Here is a 15,155-nt window from a genome sequence, read left to right on the forward strand (position 1 = left end):
AGAGTTAAACAAAATAAGACGCCTCACCTCATGCATTCCCGGCTCTTTCAATTAGTATTTACTTTTGCACTGTATCATTATAATCGCTCCTGTTATTAGTATTATAATTAACCCTGATCTTTTCTTGAGATCACATTTAATAGCCTTAAATGTTTTCTTTGGTCTGTCTTAATTAAAATGGAGTAGACAGAAAATAAAGGTTTATCCCTGTACTTTGCCATGATATAGGTAAGCACATTTGAGAAAGAAAATGTGAAATCCTTAAATCACAGATGTTATTATTCGATCAAGTATTAAAATCTGCAGTGCTTTGAAAGCTTGACACAGTGTTGAAACCTGAGTATCGAGCGGCCCTTCACTACCTGTGAGTCACGTAGAGTTTTCATTGTTGTTTGCGGTTCTGGCCGCTTTTCGCGTACTGAGTTGTTCTGGAGTCACAGTTGAGAAACAGTTTTTTAATGTCTTTTATGCACAGGGGAAAAAATGAACATGTGGCCCGGTGCATTCTTTAACTGCCTTGTGGCGCTGTAGTAGTACGGCTGCTTTGCAGTAAGGAGACAGTGGAAGATTGTGGGTTCGCTTCCCGGTTCCTCCCTGTGTGGATAGCAAATTATCTGCGACAAACAAACTGTTTTACACACTGCAAACCAATCCGCGCCGCTTTTTCAATGTTTTTTAAGCAGAGGGAAAAAAATGAACATTTGCAAAATCCGTAACGCTGCTTTCAGTAAGTACAATGCACACGAGTTTAATTTGTCAGCCACTTTTTGCCAGCCGTCTTTTCTGGTTTGGGCCGCTTTTGCAGTGTTACCTCTTGTGCATATTATATCTTGAAATCCTTCGAGTTGCTAATTAACTAACACCCACCCACTCAGCTTGTGTGAAAAAAATGCGCCCGTTCTTTCATCATTTTGTTGCAGCCTATCAAAGACTTGCTGATCATGTTTTGTAGACTCAATATATATTGGCTTTTCACTCAGCACGAGGGTGCACATTCATCTCGGATTATTACATCCTGCTAGACTAATCTGCTACACGGCTGCGTTTGAAAAACCGACTTATCCCGGATCAGTTTCACTGGCATTAATGATTAGGAATCTGGTTGGAACAAAACCCTGCAGCCACAGGGGTTCACCAGGACCGAGTTTGGCAAACACTGCTGAACAGAGACGAAACCGACTCAGGTGAGGAGTGGGGGCGGGCAAAGTAGTTGCAGCTATTGATTATTCAGTGTTGTTTGTCTGGGTGTCTGATCTGCGTTGACTGACATGGCTGTTTTCTGCGTATCCCACGGTTGTCTTCCGGCAGTGTGAATGCCTCGAGAGACAGGACGTCCTTGTGTGGTGAGTTGTTGCAGTTTGTGACCACGTCGCCGACATTATCCCAATGTTGGCAAACAAAGCCACCAGCGATGTTGCGAAGTTTGAGAGCAACAGTTTCGTCAATGACATTTTTACATCCAGCTAGTCTGCTAGACTAATGTGCTACACATCTGCGTTTGAAAAACCGACTTATCCCGGATGAGTTTCACCGGCATTAATGATTAGGAATCTGGTTGGAACAAAACCCTGCATCCACAGGGGTTCACCAGGACCGAGTTTGGGAAACACTGCTGAACACAGACAAAACCGACTCAGGCGAGGAGTTGGGGTGGGCAAAGTGGTTGCAGCTATTGATTATTCAGTGTTGTTTGCCTGGGTGTCTGATCTGCTCAACAGGATCATAAATAAAAGGAAAACAATGTGAAGGCAATGTCACAGGTGATCCTGTGGTATAGCGGGTCCACAGCTCCCCTTCAAAAGCCCATTTTTAAATAAATAATCATCGCACTCACAGTGTAGCGAGGGGCGTGGAAGTGTGGCTGAAACGGTTTCCGGGTAGACTCGTGCTTCGGGCATTTCTCCCCTGTGCAGTGTGTGAGCGAGAGAGTGAGGAGAGAGAGAGAGAGAAAGCCGGTACGTTAGAGAGAGCAGGCTTGAAGGCAATGTGTTCCTGTGGTATAGCGGGTCCATAGCTCCCCTTCAAAAGGCCATTTTTAATCAGGCGACTGACAGTAGTGGAGTCAGGCACAGAGAAGGTCAGCTGCAGAGAGAGCATTTCGACTGTTGCAGGGCCTGAAGCAGGTGAGACGCTAATGAAAAAGAGGCACAGGGCTTATTGGTTTTTAAAGACTGCTTCCTTCATTGTGTTTTAACTTCAGTTTTAAAGGATTGCGCGGCTCTCTCTGGCGCTGCCTCTGTGTGTGTACGCAGCTCTCTCTCTCGCGCTGCCTGTGTGTGCCTCTGTCTCTCTCTGGCGTTGCCTCTGTGTGTGTGCGCGGCTCTCTCTCTCGTGCTGCCTGTGTGTGCCTCTGTCTCTCTCTGGCGTTGCCTCTGTGTGTGTGTGTGCGCGGCTCTCTCTCTCGCGCTGCATATGTGTGCCTCTGTCTCTCTCTGGCATTGCCTCTGTGTGTGTGCGCGGCTCTGTCTCTCGCGCTGCCTGTGTGTGCCTCTGTCTCTCTCTGGCGCTGCTTCTGTGTGTGTGTGTGTGTGTGGCTCTGTCTCTCTGGCGCTGCCTTTGTGTGTGCCTCTGTCTCTCTGGCGCTGCCTGTGTGTGCCTCTGTCTCTCTCTGGCGCTGCCTCTGTGTGAACCAAGGTTCCACTGAGGTTGACTAATGAAAAGTCAACGTGGCTCAGAGCTGCAAGTGGACTGTGGCACAGACAAACAGAAATGACGGCATGTTTTCCGAGGCGTCACGTCCGAGTTGGTGGGCGTGGCTCTGTGATTTTTTCGTTGTATCCAATGGTCTAAGAGTTGGTGGGCGTGGCTCCTTCCTGCGTGCGCCATTGGCGTCTTACTTGTTGGCAGTTTAGTGAATCCACGCCCCTTCCGGCGTGCTTTCCATGGGTGGCTACTTGTCTCCCGGCTTAGTGAATTATATATATAGATGATGTTCAGTCATTCATGTGCTTTGAAGCACATTCACCCCCTTTATACATTCTTGATTTGAGCGGCAGATGATTCATGGTATGAACACTAGCTGCTGCATCACCTGATCACACTGTTTCAACATACCTATATAAAATAGCTGGATTAAAACTAAACTGGCACATTATATGTTTCTGTTACTGGACTTGGCTGTGCAATTGAGCCCTGTGAAACAATGGCGTACCTGTATGTGGGCTTCATGCCTTATACCCAGTGCTGCTGGGATAATAATATATACAGGTGTTTTTTAATTCAATAAAATAAGTATTGAGATAGGTTACTCATTAACTTAAAAATTAACTGGACTGTGTTACACAAGTTACTTTTAATGTGTTACCCTAATGCTCACAAGATTGTACTGCTGATCTTAGCACACACATATTTAGGTCATCAACATAAATTTAATAATCTCTGAAATATCAAGATAGATTATTTCAACCAGAAGAAGGAATAATGAGATTACCAGAGCATTTGCCTCAGGAAATTTATCCTGCTGATACTTCCATCTGTGACAGTGAACCTAAGCAGGCAAACACAGTGGAACGGACAGGTGCAGACTACAGAGTCATTAAGTGTAACCCAGTTAAGGGTTTACATGGCCAAATAACCAGGTCACTTGCTAAGAACCAATAACCTGGTTTTGGAATAATGGTTTACATGATGTTTTTAAAACCATAATTCTATACATAACCTGATTATGAAAGCACATGTAGAAGCACTCATTGAGTGTATGGCAGGAATGTACTCTGGTCATAAATATTTTCCAGAAGAAGTCACACCCATGCACACTTTATTGGTGCTATTTACACAGAGAATATGTAATTGACATAATTGGGATATGGGTGGAAAAATAAGGGCATAAAGAGAAAAATTCATTCAGGAACAGGGAGAAGAGAGGGCTGGTATTCAAACCTAGTCTTGAGGAACTGAGAGCTTCTTGTATCTTACTCCTTAATTAACGTAAGAAGAGAAAAATATTTGTTTGCTAACCAAAATCAAAAGAGCATATTGATAGATTAGGAGGTGGTAATGGATAGACTACATAGCAAATAAAACTACATAATCCTGCAACATAATCACAACAAAAATCACAATAAGGCTGAAAAATCTGAGTTTTAATTTTGAGTAGAAGATGCCATGTTATCCTTAAGGAAAGGAGGAGAGATTTAACTTGGTTAATTAATTATCTGGCTGGCCTTTGGGTGAACTACTGATTATTTAGAGTTCTAAGTTATCTTGGAACAGATAAATAGTTTTACAATGATAATGTCTGATGATGTGTGGAGTTTTTGCTTTGTTGCTGCTCCGGGTCTTTTGCTGCTTGATTCTTTGTCAGTGGTGTACAGTGATTTCCTCAGTTAAGCTCTTTGTACCTCATCAAGGACTTTGTTAAATGGTGAGACTTAAACCACCTACAACTGAACACCAGCAAAACCAAGGAACTGGTGGTGGATTTTAGGAGACCCAGGCCCCTCATGGACCCCGTGATCATCAGAGGTGACTGTGTGCAGAGGGTGCAGACCTATAAATACCTGGGAGAGCAGCTGGACGATAAATTGGACTGGACTGCCAATACTGATTCTCTGTGCAAGAAAGGACAGAGCCGCCTGTACTTCCTTAGAAGACTGGCATCCTTCAACATCTGCAGTAAGATGCTGCAGATGTTCTATCAGATGGTTGTGGCGAGTGCCCTCTTCTACACAGTGGTGTGCTGGGGAGGCAGCATTAAGAAGAAGGATGCCTCACGCCTGGACAAACTGGTGAGGAAGGCAGGCTCTAATGTTGGCATAGAGCTGGACGGTTTGACATCCGTAGCAGAGCAACGGGCACTCAGCAGGCTCCTATCAATTATGGAGAATCCACTACATCCATTAAACAGTGTCATCTCCAGACAGAGGAGCAGTTTCAGCGACAGACTGCTGTCACTGTCCTGCTCCACTGACAGACTGAGAAGATCATTCCTCCCCCAAACTATGCGTCTCTTCAATTCCACCAGAGGGGGTCTATGGAAATGCATTACTCTTTCTGAAATAAGAATTTAGATGCTGATGTTTCCTTCTTGAAGTAATAACTACTTCTCAGTCTTCTGCACCCACTGGTACAGTGCTTTCTTGTCCACAAAGAGATGAGATTGTCATAGCTTTCAGCTCCCCAAAGAAGGAATGGCTCATCAGCTTATGGTTCAAAGAGAGGGTTTAGAAGGTCATTTTGCAGACTAAGAGCACGGTTTTCACCTGGGGCAGAGTGCAACTGAGAATGTGCCCTGAGATAGTCTCTAGAGAATAATCCTTAGATGGAATGAGTATAACTAGTTTATGAAGAAAGATGAAACCTCTAATAATTGGATTTAAGTCACTTCTAGATACAAAATCGGGTTAGTTATTCTATCCATCCCAGTTGTGGTTTCTTGAATCCTTGGGTTACAGATCTTTATACTTGCTTGAGTTCATGTCACACCTTCTGACTTAAGAAGTCTACAGAGGGGCCTCTGCAAAGATGTCAGTTCAACTCTGATTTACACCTTTACTATCAGATGAAGTACAGGATGTTCCTTCTAGATGTTCAGTCACTTACTTTGGAATGCAAGCTGGGGAAAGGTGAAGCTGGATGTCTGTAAAATCTGCTGCCTTAACAGGTCTGATGTGCCATTAAAGCTTAACAGAATGAGCAATGCCCACTTTGTCTTAACAATCTTGCAATTTTCTACTGAGAAGTTAAAGTGAGTGGGGTTTTACTATTAAATTAATTGGTTAATAATTAGTTTTGGATTTGAATAAGTTTAATTTCCTTACAGCTTTTAACAGTGTACAGTTATCTCATTTTGTTGTCTTTTGTCTCATCTCTTATAGTACCATTCATTCTGTGCATTATCACTAAGCACTCACGTACACAATGTTAACAACAGCTAAGAGAGCATTCTGCTCATTATTTTCTTTAGAAATTATATTCAGAAATTCAATCACAAATTTGGAATTACCTGCTGAAATCTTTTTATATGCAGGGTAAGAACAGGGGGTGCCACTGATATTAGCATCTGTTTTTGTGCATTGGTGTAGATATTGTTCTTCTCACCTATTCCAAAACAAAACAAACACTATTTAACAAACATCCTATTTCAAAGCAATAAAACATCAATAAAGAAAGGACACTTTATCTAAATAACACTGCGTTGACAGTGTCAATTAATCCAAAGTTATCTAGTTTCAATCTTGGCAGGCTGCAGTGCCTTCTTGTTTTCTCTTGAATCAAACACTTTGCCTGGGAGTAGGCACCTGGCAAAGGTCTCTGCAAAAGAGTCTGTTACATGGCTTTTGGAATTGACAGCTAAAGATTGGCAGGCTTACCTTTTGATTAATAACAAGTGTGTGCAATAAGTATATAATAAGAAAAAACATTGCACAAAAGTGGTGTTCATGGGAGGTTACTCCTTGTCAGAAAACATTGTTGTCTATGTCAATTTCATATATTACCTGAAAGTTTTACAATACTACTATAATAGTGTTCTGTTGACGGATGAGACAGGAGCATGGTAATAGTACATAGATTACATTTTATGAAAACAAAACACTAGAAATGAAAATTAAAACCTCATTATAGCTGTGAAGCACAATGAAGCATCATGAGGTTAGGCTGCTTTGCTGCCTCAAGGTCTTGACAGATACTAGTCAACGGATTCCAAGTAGCATCAGCAGACTCTGCAGAAAAACATCAGCTCAATCTTTTCTAATTTGAGCAAACCAAATGATGTTGGGTTATGCACTATCTGAAAGACCTCAAACACTGGAATAAACCAATGTCCACTTATGCCTAACGGTGGGACACTGCCATATTTTAAAGTTGTTTATGTACAATACAATAAATCCACAAGTCACTCAAAAGCAATAATGGAATTTTTATATACCCAAATGTGTCTTCTTTCAAATATATCATATGTTTCCATGTTGTCTGCTCGCTTTCATTATTAAAAAAATTTATTTTCACACGTATACCCCAAGGTGAGCAGTGAGTCACCTTTCTATGATGAGCCGCATACAGTGAATGGATCGTTATTATTGGATACCTGAGCTTCATAGTATTCTAATGATGTACAGATGCCTATGATCAGTCATTTGTACTAGATGTCAAAGAATGTACTGCCTATTTAGCCTCTCACCTTTATGCACTGCTATGCATCACTACGCAAAAAGCCTGGGTCAGATTCTGAAAAAGATATGACTTTATTGATGACGAAATGTTTTATGAAGGATTCATGGCTATATTTGATTTGAAAGTACTGCTTAGAATGACTCTGAAATATTGCAGTGTGCAGTTTTACAGTTCAAGTGACATCGGTTCAATTGCCAAACTCAGACTGTCTGCTGCCTGTTCTCCCTATGTTAGTTTTCTGAGTAGTGCTCTTTCAATTTCAACTTAGAGTACACCAGCACCGGTTTCTTAGTGTACTGATGAGCAATTCTTTTGCTGTATTTATGCTCATGCAAGGAATCTGCTCACGCTGCTCACGTTGCCTTATTGCAAGCATATTAGATGAAAAAAAAAAGTATAAAACCCCCACCCCACACCCCAGGGATAGACAGCGCCATTAAGTATTTTTTTATCCCGTTCCTAATTTTGTTCATGTCACCCCCGGCTCCCCCATCAATGCCACCCTCAGGGAAGAGGGAAACAAGCGCTATTACAAAAAGGAAATAAAGTCGAACAGTGGCCGGGAGGTCAAGGAGATTGAAGGGAGCAGGGTTAGAAATAGAATAAAAAGTCGTGCAAGCCAGAGTCGATCCTTTCATTGGTGCTGCAGGTAAAAAGTGAGGGTGAGATTATATCATGAACAAATCTCATAAGCTTGCAAGTTGGGAACAGCCACCTGTGACTCTAAAGTAGCTGAGAAACACTGGTTTAGGTGCATGTGTCTTTATGACTAGCTCTGCATTCAGAGCTGTATGTTTCTCTAAGGCACTGTCCCCACCCCATAACCCAGAATTGGAAGAAGCTGGTATGAAATTGTAGGTATGTACTTAGTTTATTCCACAGCAGGAATGCAAGAAAAAAGCAACAACAAGAAGAAAGATGAATAAAAAAAATTTGTGGGGCAACTATAACAGAAGTCAGGAGAAAATGGGTAAATTGCAACACAAAAAATCAAATTTAATGTAAGCTTCCTCAGTGTCTAGTGGTAAACAAGACTGTTTCATGCACTGGCCTGAAAAATAAATTTGAAAGTAAAGGTTTGAATGAGTATGTAATTATAGGTAAGTGGTTACAAATTGTTTACTTGTTACTTTAGTGTGATATAAAATGTATGTGTGTTTATATGTATATGTCTATTTTTGTTTCTTTAAAAAATACATAAATAAAACTGCAACTGCTGTACTTGTTTTGATGGACTGTTCAGATGCAGGAGACTAAGGCCGATTTATAATTCATGCAACATGACGCATGCTCCTGCGGTTGCTACTGCTACGCAATCGGTGTACTGTTTATACTTGCATGCATACTTTATATAAATCCGGAGGATTCCACCGGGTGGCAGTGTGAGAAATCATCACACTGAGAAAACAATGTTCGGCTTTGCTATGTTGTGAACTGTCCAAAACACCCTTTAAATTCCCAGGACACCTTGCCACAATAACTCTGAAAAGTTTGGATGTTTAATAATTACATACATCAATCTAGGGACATGCCCATTCCAGCAAGCATCGAGTGTGAGGCAGAAACAATTCCTGGACAGGGCATCAGCTCACCGCAATGTGAATACAAGCACACACATACACTAGCGTCATTTTAGCATCACCAAATCCCCAAACCTGCATGGCCTGGAAGGAAACCGGAGCACACTGTTAAAACCCACCAGGAAAACATGCACACTCCAGGCAGGGAACACCAGGGACGTGACTCCCGGTGAGGCAGCAAACGCGACCATTTCACCATCATGCCGCCTCCACATGTGTAATTATTAACAGCATTCATTATTTAAATGAAGTTAACAATTTATTTGTAAAATGTTATACACATGTGTTAAAACAATTCATCAAGAAAATATTCCAAATGTGCAGAAAGCTGGAATATCATAAATTTAACGTGTTTTGTGTGGCAATTGCTGCTGCCACAGCATATCCTTCTGTACATTCTGATGCCGTTGTGAAGGTGCAAGAAAAAAAAAAAAAAAGATGGCACAGAAGATGGTATGTGAGACCTTCAAAATGTATCGCCTCATTACAATGGGGAATATGCAACACTTGAAAAGAAAAGCACCATGAATTCATTTATATGTCAGCATTTTGCTTCACCACATTGATCTATTCATCAAACATCGAAGCATGCACATTGATCCTGTTAAGATCTGCAAAGAGACTTGCTGTCACATGTTGATAGTAAGCAAAGATTCTGGCATCATGTTTGAATGTGAACACACTGTGCCCAATTTTTTTGCTGGTACTGCAACTTGTGCACATGCTACATTCATTTCTGAGGATGTGCTCAGAGGACATTTGGAATGAACGCTGGGAACATATGGCTGCCATGATCTATAGAAATGTTGTGGCACAAGTTAAAGCAAGATGTTGATTCAAGACATCCTAGACATCCATATTAACATCTAGAGTGTGTACTGGAGCAGGCTGGCAGAATATTTGATTACACCACATGTTATGTTGAGTATATGTCAAGCAAGGTAACACCGAAGATCTCAAACTAGAATAACACATTAACTGATTTCAGGACTGCAAAATATGTGCTTTGAGCAAGGATTGAAGGCACTGAATTTTTTTCAGTTTATGCAAACTGAAGCTAAGAGGTGATATGAAGAGAATGACTGCCAGCTATTCTTTTAAAATGAGTTACTTAACTATAGTGAAGGGCCACACATGAAAGGCGGTTAAGGGTAATTCTTGCATTAACATTATAAAGAATTTGTTCAAACTGATAGCATAACATAAATATAAGTTACCAAGTAGTGTAGTTTACAGTATAACTTTAGATACTCTGGCATCTCATTTTTTATGCGTTTTGGAACAGTTAATTGAATAGAGGCTGACAAAGAAATGTGGAGTTGAATGACCTTTTCATATTATTAAAGGCTACATTATAATGAAATGTAGTAGTTCTTTAAACAGGGATAAGCAAAATACCTCTGATCTGATCAGCAGCTACAGGAAGTACTTTGGTTAAAATTATTACTGCTTAAAAAGGTTCCAACAATTATTAAATTTAAAGGTTCATTTTTTTCCATTCTTGACTTTCAGTATTTAAACAATATCTACAATGTTTTATATGACTTACATGATGAGCATCACACCGTAAGCCAGAATTTATAATAAAAAAAAGTATTGTATTTAATAAAGCCAATAAAGTGGAGAAATATTTAATTGGCTAAATATCTGCTTCTAATCTGTTTAACACCCAGCTCTTGCTTTTGAATAACGCTTGCGTTTGCAATTTTTGAGCATATGAATAGATAATGGACATGTGGATTATGCGAAACGGGTAATGCAAGAATTTTTTTATTTTTTAAATTGTCATTGTACAACACTGAGCCAAATTGGGTTCTATTATATCATACGCTTTCTTCTCTTGTTCTTCATCAAAACATGAGACTAAATATTTTCTCAGCCATCCCTACATGGAGTAAGTAATATATTAAAAAAATGCCCTAAAGTGTGTGTAAAATAAAAACTGGGGGTCATTCCATGTCAAATCAACCAATAACCCATGCACTTCAGACTCAAAGAATTTGGGAAAAATTACCAGGTGAACCAATGTTAAGTCAGGAGACACCCAGTAAATTTTTTTATGTAAGATCAATAATTTCCAAGATACAGCCAGTTTACCGAGGGGAGGGAGATGTTAATTTTATCTGGCCTAATTTTTTCATCAAATTTCACAAGTCTATAGCTGAAGAACTAAACAACCGAGCAGGCTTAGACTTAGCATGCTGTTACATTAATTGGTATAGTATGTGACAAAATTTAAATATTTGGTCCATTTTGACCATGCATGGTCAAAGCAGGCCCTTGAAACTGAACAAAATTTAATTTGAGTTTCTGGCTTAGCTATGTTTAGACCTCAGAAAGATATAATCGTAACCAATACAAACTTTGATTTCTTTTTACCTTATGCAGGTATAAGCAATAAACAGAAAAATAACTATCAGGGTTTGAACAGCAGATCAAAATGATATCACAATTGAGAGGTCTGCTGGTCACACCCTGATGCAGTTTCTTGTGTAGGTCCCTGTGTAGGTATCTAAATCTGGGAACAAACTTCAGCAGGCTGTATCAGTTAGACATATGCTTTCTGAAAGCCTGAATATATCAGAGCCAAAGACACAAAATATTTTTCTCCATTTTTGTTTGGTCTGCTCTTACCAAGTGGTGTCATCTGGAGCAAAAATTTTGATTTTGTTATGTACTATAAATATTAAAGTACTAGTATGCAAACTTTGAGCCTGCTAGATGGTTTAGTTCTTTACATATGGTCTTGTGAAATTAATGAAAAATTTGACAACCCTCTGCCCTCAAAATTGGCTGTATCTTGGAAAGTATTACCTTACATCAAAATAATTTTTTAGGGGGTCTACTGGATAACATGGGAGCATCTGGTATATTTTTCAGAATTATTTGAGAACGCAGTGCGTGGGATTTCTGGAAAATCGGTTGATTTGACATGGAATGACCCCTGGTATATACTCTGCATGGTGTAAATAGTTCTTACCTAGTTTAATTAAGTTTACTCCAAACCACCATTCAAATTCATTTTTACTTTATTCCTTTTAAACAAACAGAAACAAGAAGAATTTGCAAGCAGTTTGCAAGTGATATTACAACCCATCCTCTTTGTGCTTGCTTTGCTGCTGCCTTTGATGAATGTGAAAAAGTATGAGAAAATGAGAGAGAGAGAGATCAAGAATAGGAAAAGAGAAAGATACTGTAATAATAAAAAGAATGTCTGCTGCACATTTGAAACCTCTTCTCCCAAAATGTAAACATCAACCAGCTACATAAGCACAAAACATGGAATAACTTACCGTATAATATGCAAAAACATGCACTGTAAAGAAAGCAAGTATCACCATGTTCTTAATGAACTTATTTTAAAATAACAGTCTTTATCCACTGTACTAATTCCTTTCACTCATGTCTCGTCTTAAATCATAATTCATCCCCAGTAGCCCTGAAATCAGTGTAGTTGCTCTTCTACTGACTTTTTCTAGCACTGATATGTTGTTTTTGTACCCAGGAGACCAAAACTGTACACTGTGCTCCAGATGAGGTCTAGCAGGTGCATTATAAAGCTTGAAAATAACCTTTTTGGATTTGTACACCACACATCATGCTATATAATTTAACATTCTGTTAGCCTTCTTAATGGCTTCTATTGAAACACCTATGATTCCTAAACCCTTCTCATAAAGTGTACTTTCGATTTTCAGACCTCCCATTGTGTATTCAAACCTAACATTTTTACTTCCTACATGTAATACTTTACATTTACTGACATTATTTTTCATCTGCCACAAATTTACCCAAGCCTGTATGCTGTCCAAGTCCCACTGAAATGATTTAACAGATTCTAGATTATCTGTCAATCCACCAAGCTTGGTAAATAATGATTTGACTATTTAAATCAATATTTTGTATTTTGAATGATGAATTTTCAAATCAACCTTGTCAGCAAGTCAATTTGTAAAATATTTGACATTTGTTGTTTTTAGAATAGGTTTTTGAACATTTAGGAGATATTAGTTGATTGGTAACATAATGAAAAATGATCTCTGCCGTCTCATCGAATATTTTAAAATTCCTCCAAAAATATTCTTTATCGTGTTGGTTTTAATTTAAATTTTTAAAATGGTCAGGTGTTGAATTTTACTTATATCTAAAGTACTAAGCTTAACTTCAGTAGCTACAACATCTATCAATGTTCTTTACATTAAGAATACATTTCAGTTGCTTGTACACTATTCAGATAAGTGCTGTATGTGTTTTGAGTGCTTTTACCACATTTTGCTATATTAATTTATAATACCCAGCCACAGGGGATGCACAAACCAGTGTGTTTCTTTGTGCCAGTCCCAAGCCCTGATAAATGGGGAGGGTTATGTCAGGAAGGGCATCCGGTGTAAAATTTTGCCAAATCAAATATGCGGACAATACAAATTTCCATACCGGATTGGTCAAGCCACGGGTTAACAACGACCGACTGTTAATCAACAAGGTGCTGGCGGAAATTGGGCTAATGTTGGCCAAAGAAGAAGAGGGGGGAGACGTGTCCGGAGGCAGGAGGAGAGGAGGAAGGTAAAGAGAGTGGAACTGAGGGTAGGAACTTTGAATGTTAGCAGTATGACTGGTAAGGGGAGAGAGTTAGCAGATATAATGGAGAAAAGGAAGGTAGATATATTGTGCGTCACAGAGACTAAATGGAAGGGGAGTAAGGCCAAGTGGATCGGACGTGGATTCAAATTGTTCTATCATGGTGTGGATAGGAGGAGAAATGGAGTAGGGGTTATTCTGAAAGAACAGTATGTCAAGAGTGTTTTGGAGGTGAAAAAAGAGTGTCAGACAGAGTAATGATTATGAAGCTGGAAATTGGAGGTGTGATGATGGATGTTGTTAGTGCATATGCACTGCAAGTTGGGTGTGCAATGGGTGAGAAGGAAGATTTTTGGAGCGAGTTGGATGAAGTGATGAACAGTGTACCCAAGGGACAGAAAGTGGTGATTGGAACGGATTTCAATGGACATGTTGGTGAAGGGAACAGAGGAGACGAGGAGGTGATGGGTAGGTATGGTGTCAAGGAGAGAAATGAAGAAGGTCAAAGGATAGTGGATTTTGCCAAAAGGATGGACATGGCTGTGGTGAATATGTATTTTAAGAAGAGGGAGGAACATAGTGTGACATACAAGAGTGGAGGAAGATGCACACAGGTGGATTACATCCTATGCAGAACAGTCAATCTGAGGGAGATTGAAGACTGCAAATTGGTGGCAGGTGAAAGTGTAGTTAAGCAGCATAGGATGGTGGTCTGTAGGATGACGTTGGAGATCAAGAAGAGGAAGAGAGTGAGGGCAGAGCCAAAGATCAAATGGTGGAATTTGAAAAAGGAAGATTGCAAGGTTGAGTTTAGGGAGAAGGTGAGACAGGCACTGGGTGGTAGTGTAGAATTACCAGACAGTTGGAAAACTACAACAGATGTAGTAAGGGTGACAGCAAGAAGGGTGCTTGGCGTGACATTTGGACAGAGGAAAGAGGAAAAGCAAACCTTGTGGTGGAATGGGGAGTATATAGAGGAAGAGGATGGCAAAGAAGAAGTGGGATAGTCAGAGAGATACAGAAAGTAGACAAGAGTACAAGAAGATAAGGTGCAAGGTGAAGAGAGAGGTGGCGAAGGATAAAGAAAAGGTGTATGATGAGTTGTATGAGATGTTGGACACTAAGGAGGGAGAAAAGGACCTGTACTGATTGGCTAGACACTCACAAGCGAGGAGAGTGTGAAGAGCAGATGGAAAGAGATGGAAAGAGTACTTTGAGAGGCTTATGAATGAAGAGAACGAGAGAGAGAAGTGGTTGGATGATGTGGAGATAGTGAATCAGGATGTGCAATGGATTACCAAGGAGGAAGTAAGGACAGCTATGAAAAGGATGAAGAATGGAAAAGCCGTTGGTCCAGATGACATACCTGTGTAAGCATGGAGGTGTTTGGGAGAGATGGCAGTGGAGTTTTTAACCAGATTGTTTAATGGAATCTTGGAAAGTGAGAAGATGCCTGAGGAGTGGAGAAGAAATGTACTGGTGCCGATATTAAAGAATAAGAGGGATGTGCAGGACTGTAGTAACTACAGGGGGATACAATTGATGAGCCACAGCATGAAGTTATGGGAAAGAGTAGTGGAAGCTAGGTTAAGAAGTGAGGTGATGATTAGTGAGCAGTAGTATGATTTCATGCCAAGAAAGAGCACCACAGATGCGATGTTTGCTCTGAGGGTGTTGATGGAGAAGTATAGAGAAGGCCAGAAGGAGTTGCATTGCGTCTTTGTGGACCTGGAGAAAGCATATGACAGGGTGGCTCGAGAGGAGTTGTGGTATTGTATGAGGAAGTCGGGAGTGGCAGAGAAGTATGTAAGAGTTGTACAAGATATGTACGAGGGAAGTGCGACAGTGGTGAGGTCTGCGGTAGGAGTGCCGGATACATTCATG

The 15,155-nt window shown here is 40.2% G+C and overlaps 1 protein-coding gene across 1 annotated transcript in view; it reads right to left on the reverse strand.

Moving 5' to 3' along the window:
• usp16 (ubiquitin specific peptidase 16) overlaps positions 1–15,155 on the reverse strand; it is a 182,743-nt gene that overhangs the window by 21,282 nt on the left and 146,306 nt on the right. Inside the window, exon 15 of the mRNA XM_028790464.2 lies at positions 5,945–6,039. Coding sequence (XP_028646297.2) covers positions 5,945–6,039 — 95 coding nt within the window. The remainder of the gene's footprint in view (positions 1–5,944; positions 6,040–15,155) is intronic.

The sequence above is a fragment of the Erpetoichthys calabaricus genome, chromosome 4 (genome assembly GCF_900747795.2).
Source record: "Erpetoichthys calabaricus chromosome 4, fErpCal1.3, whole genome shotgun sequence".
Taxonomy (NCBI): Eukaryota; Metazoa; Chordata; class Cladistia; order Polypteriformes; family Polypteridae; genus Erpetoichthys; species Erpetoichthys calabaricus.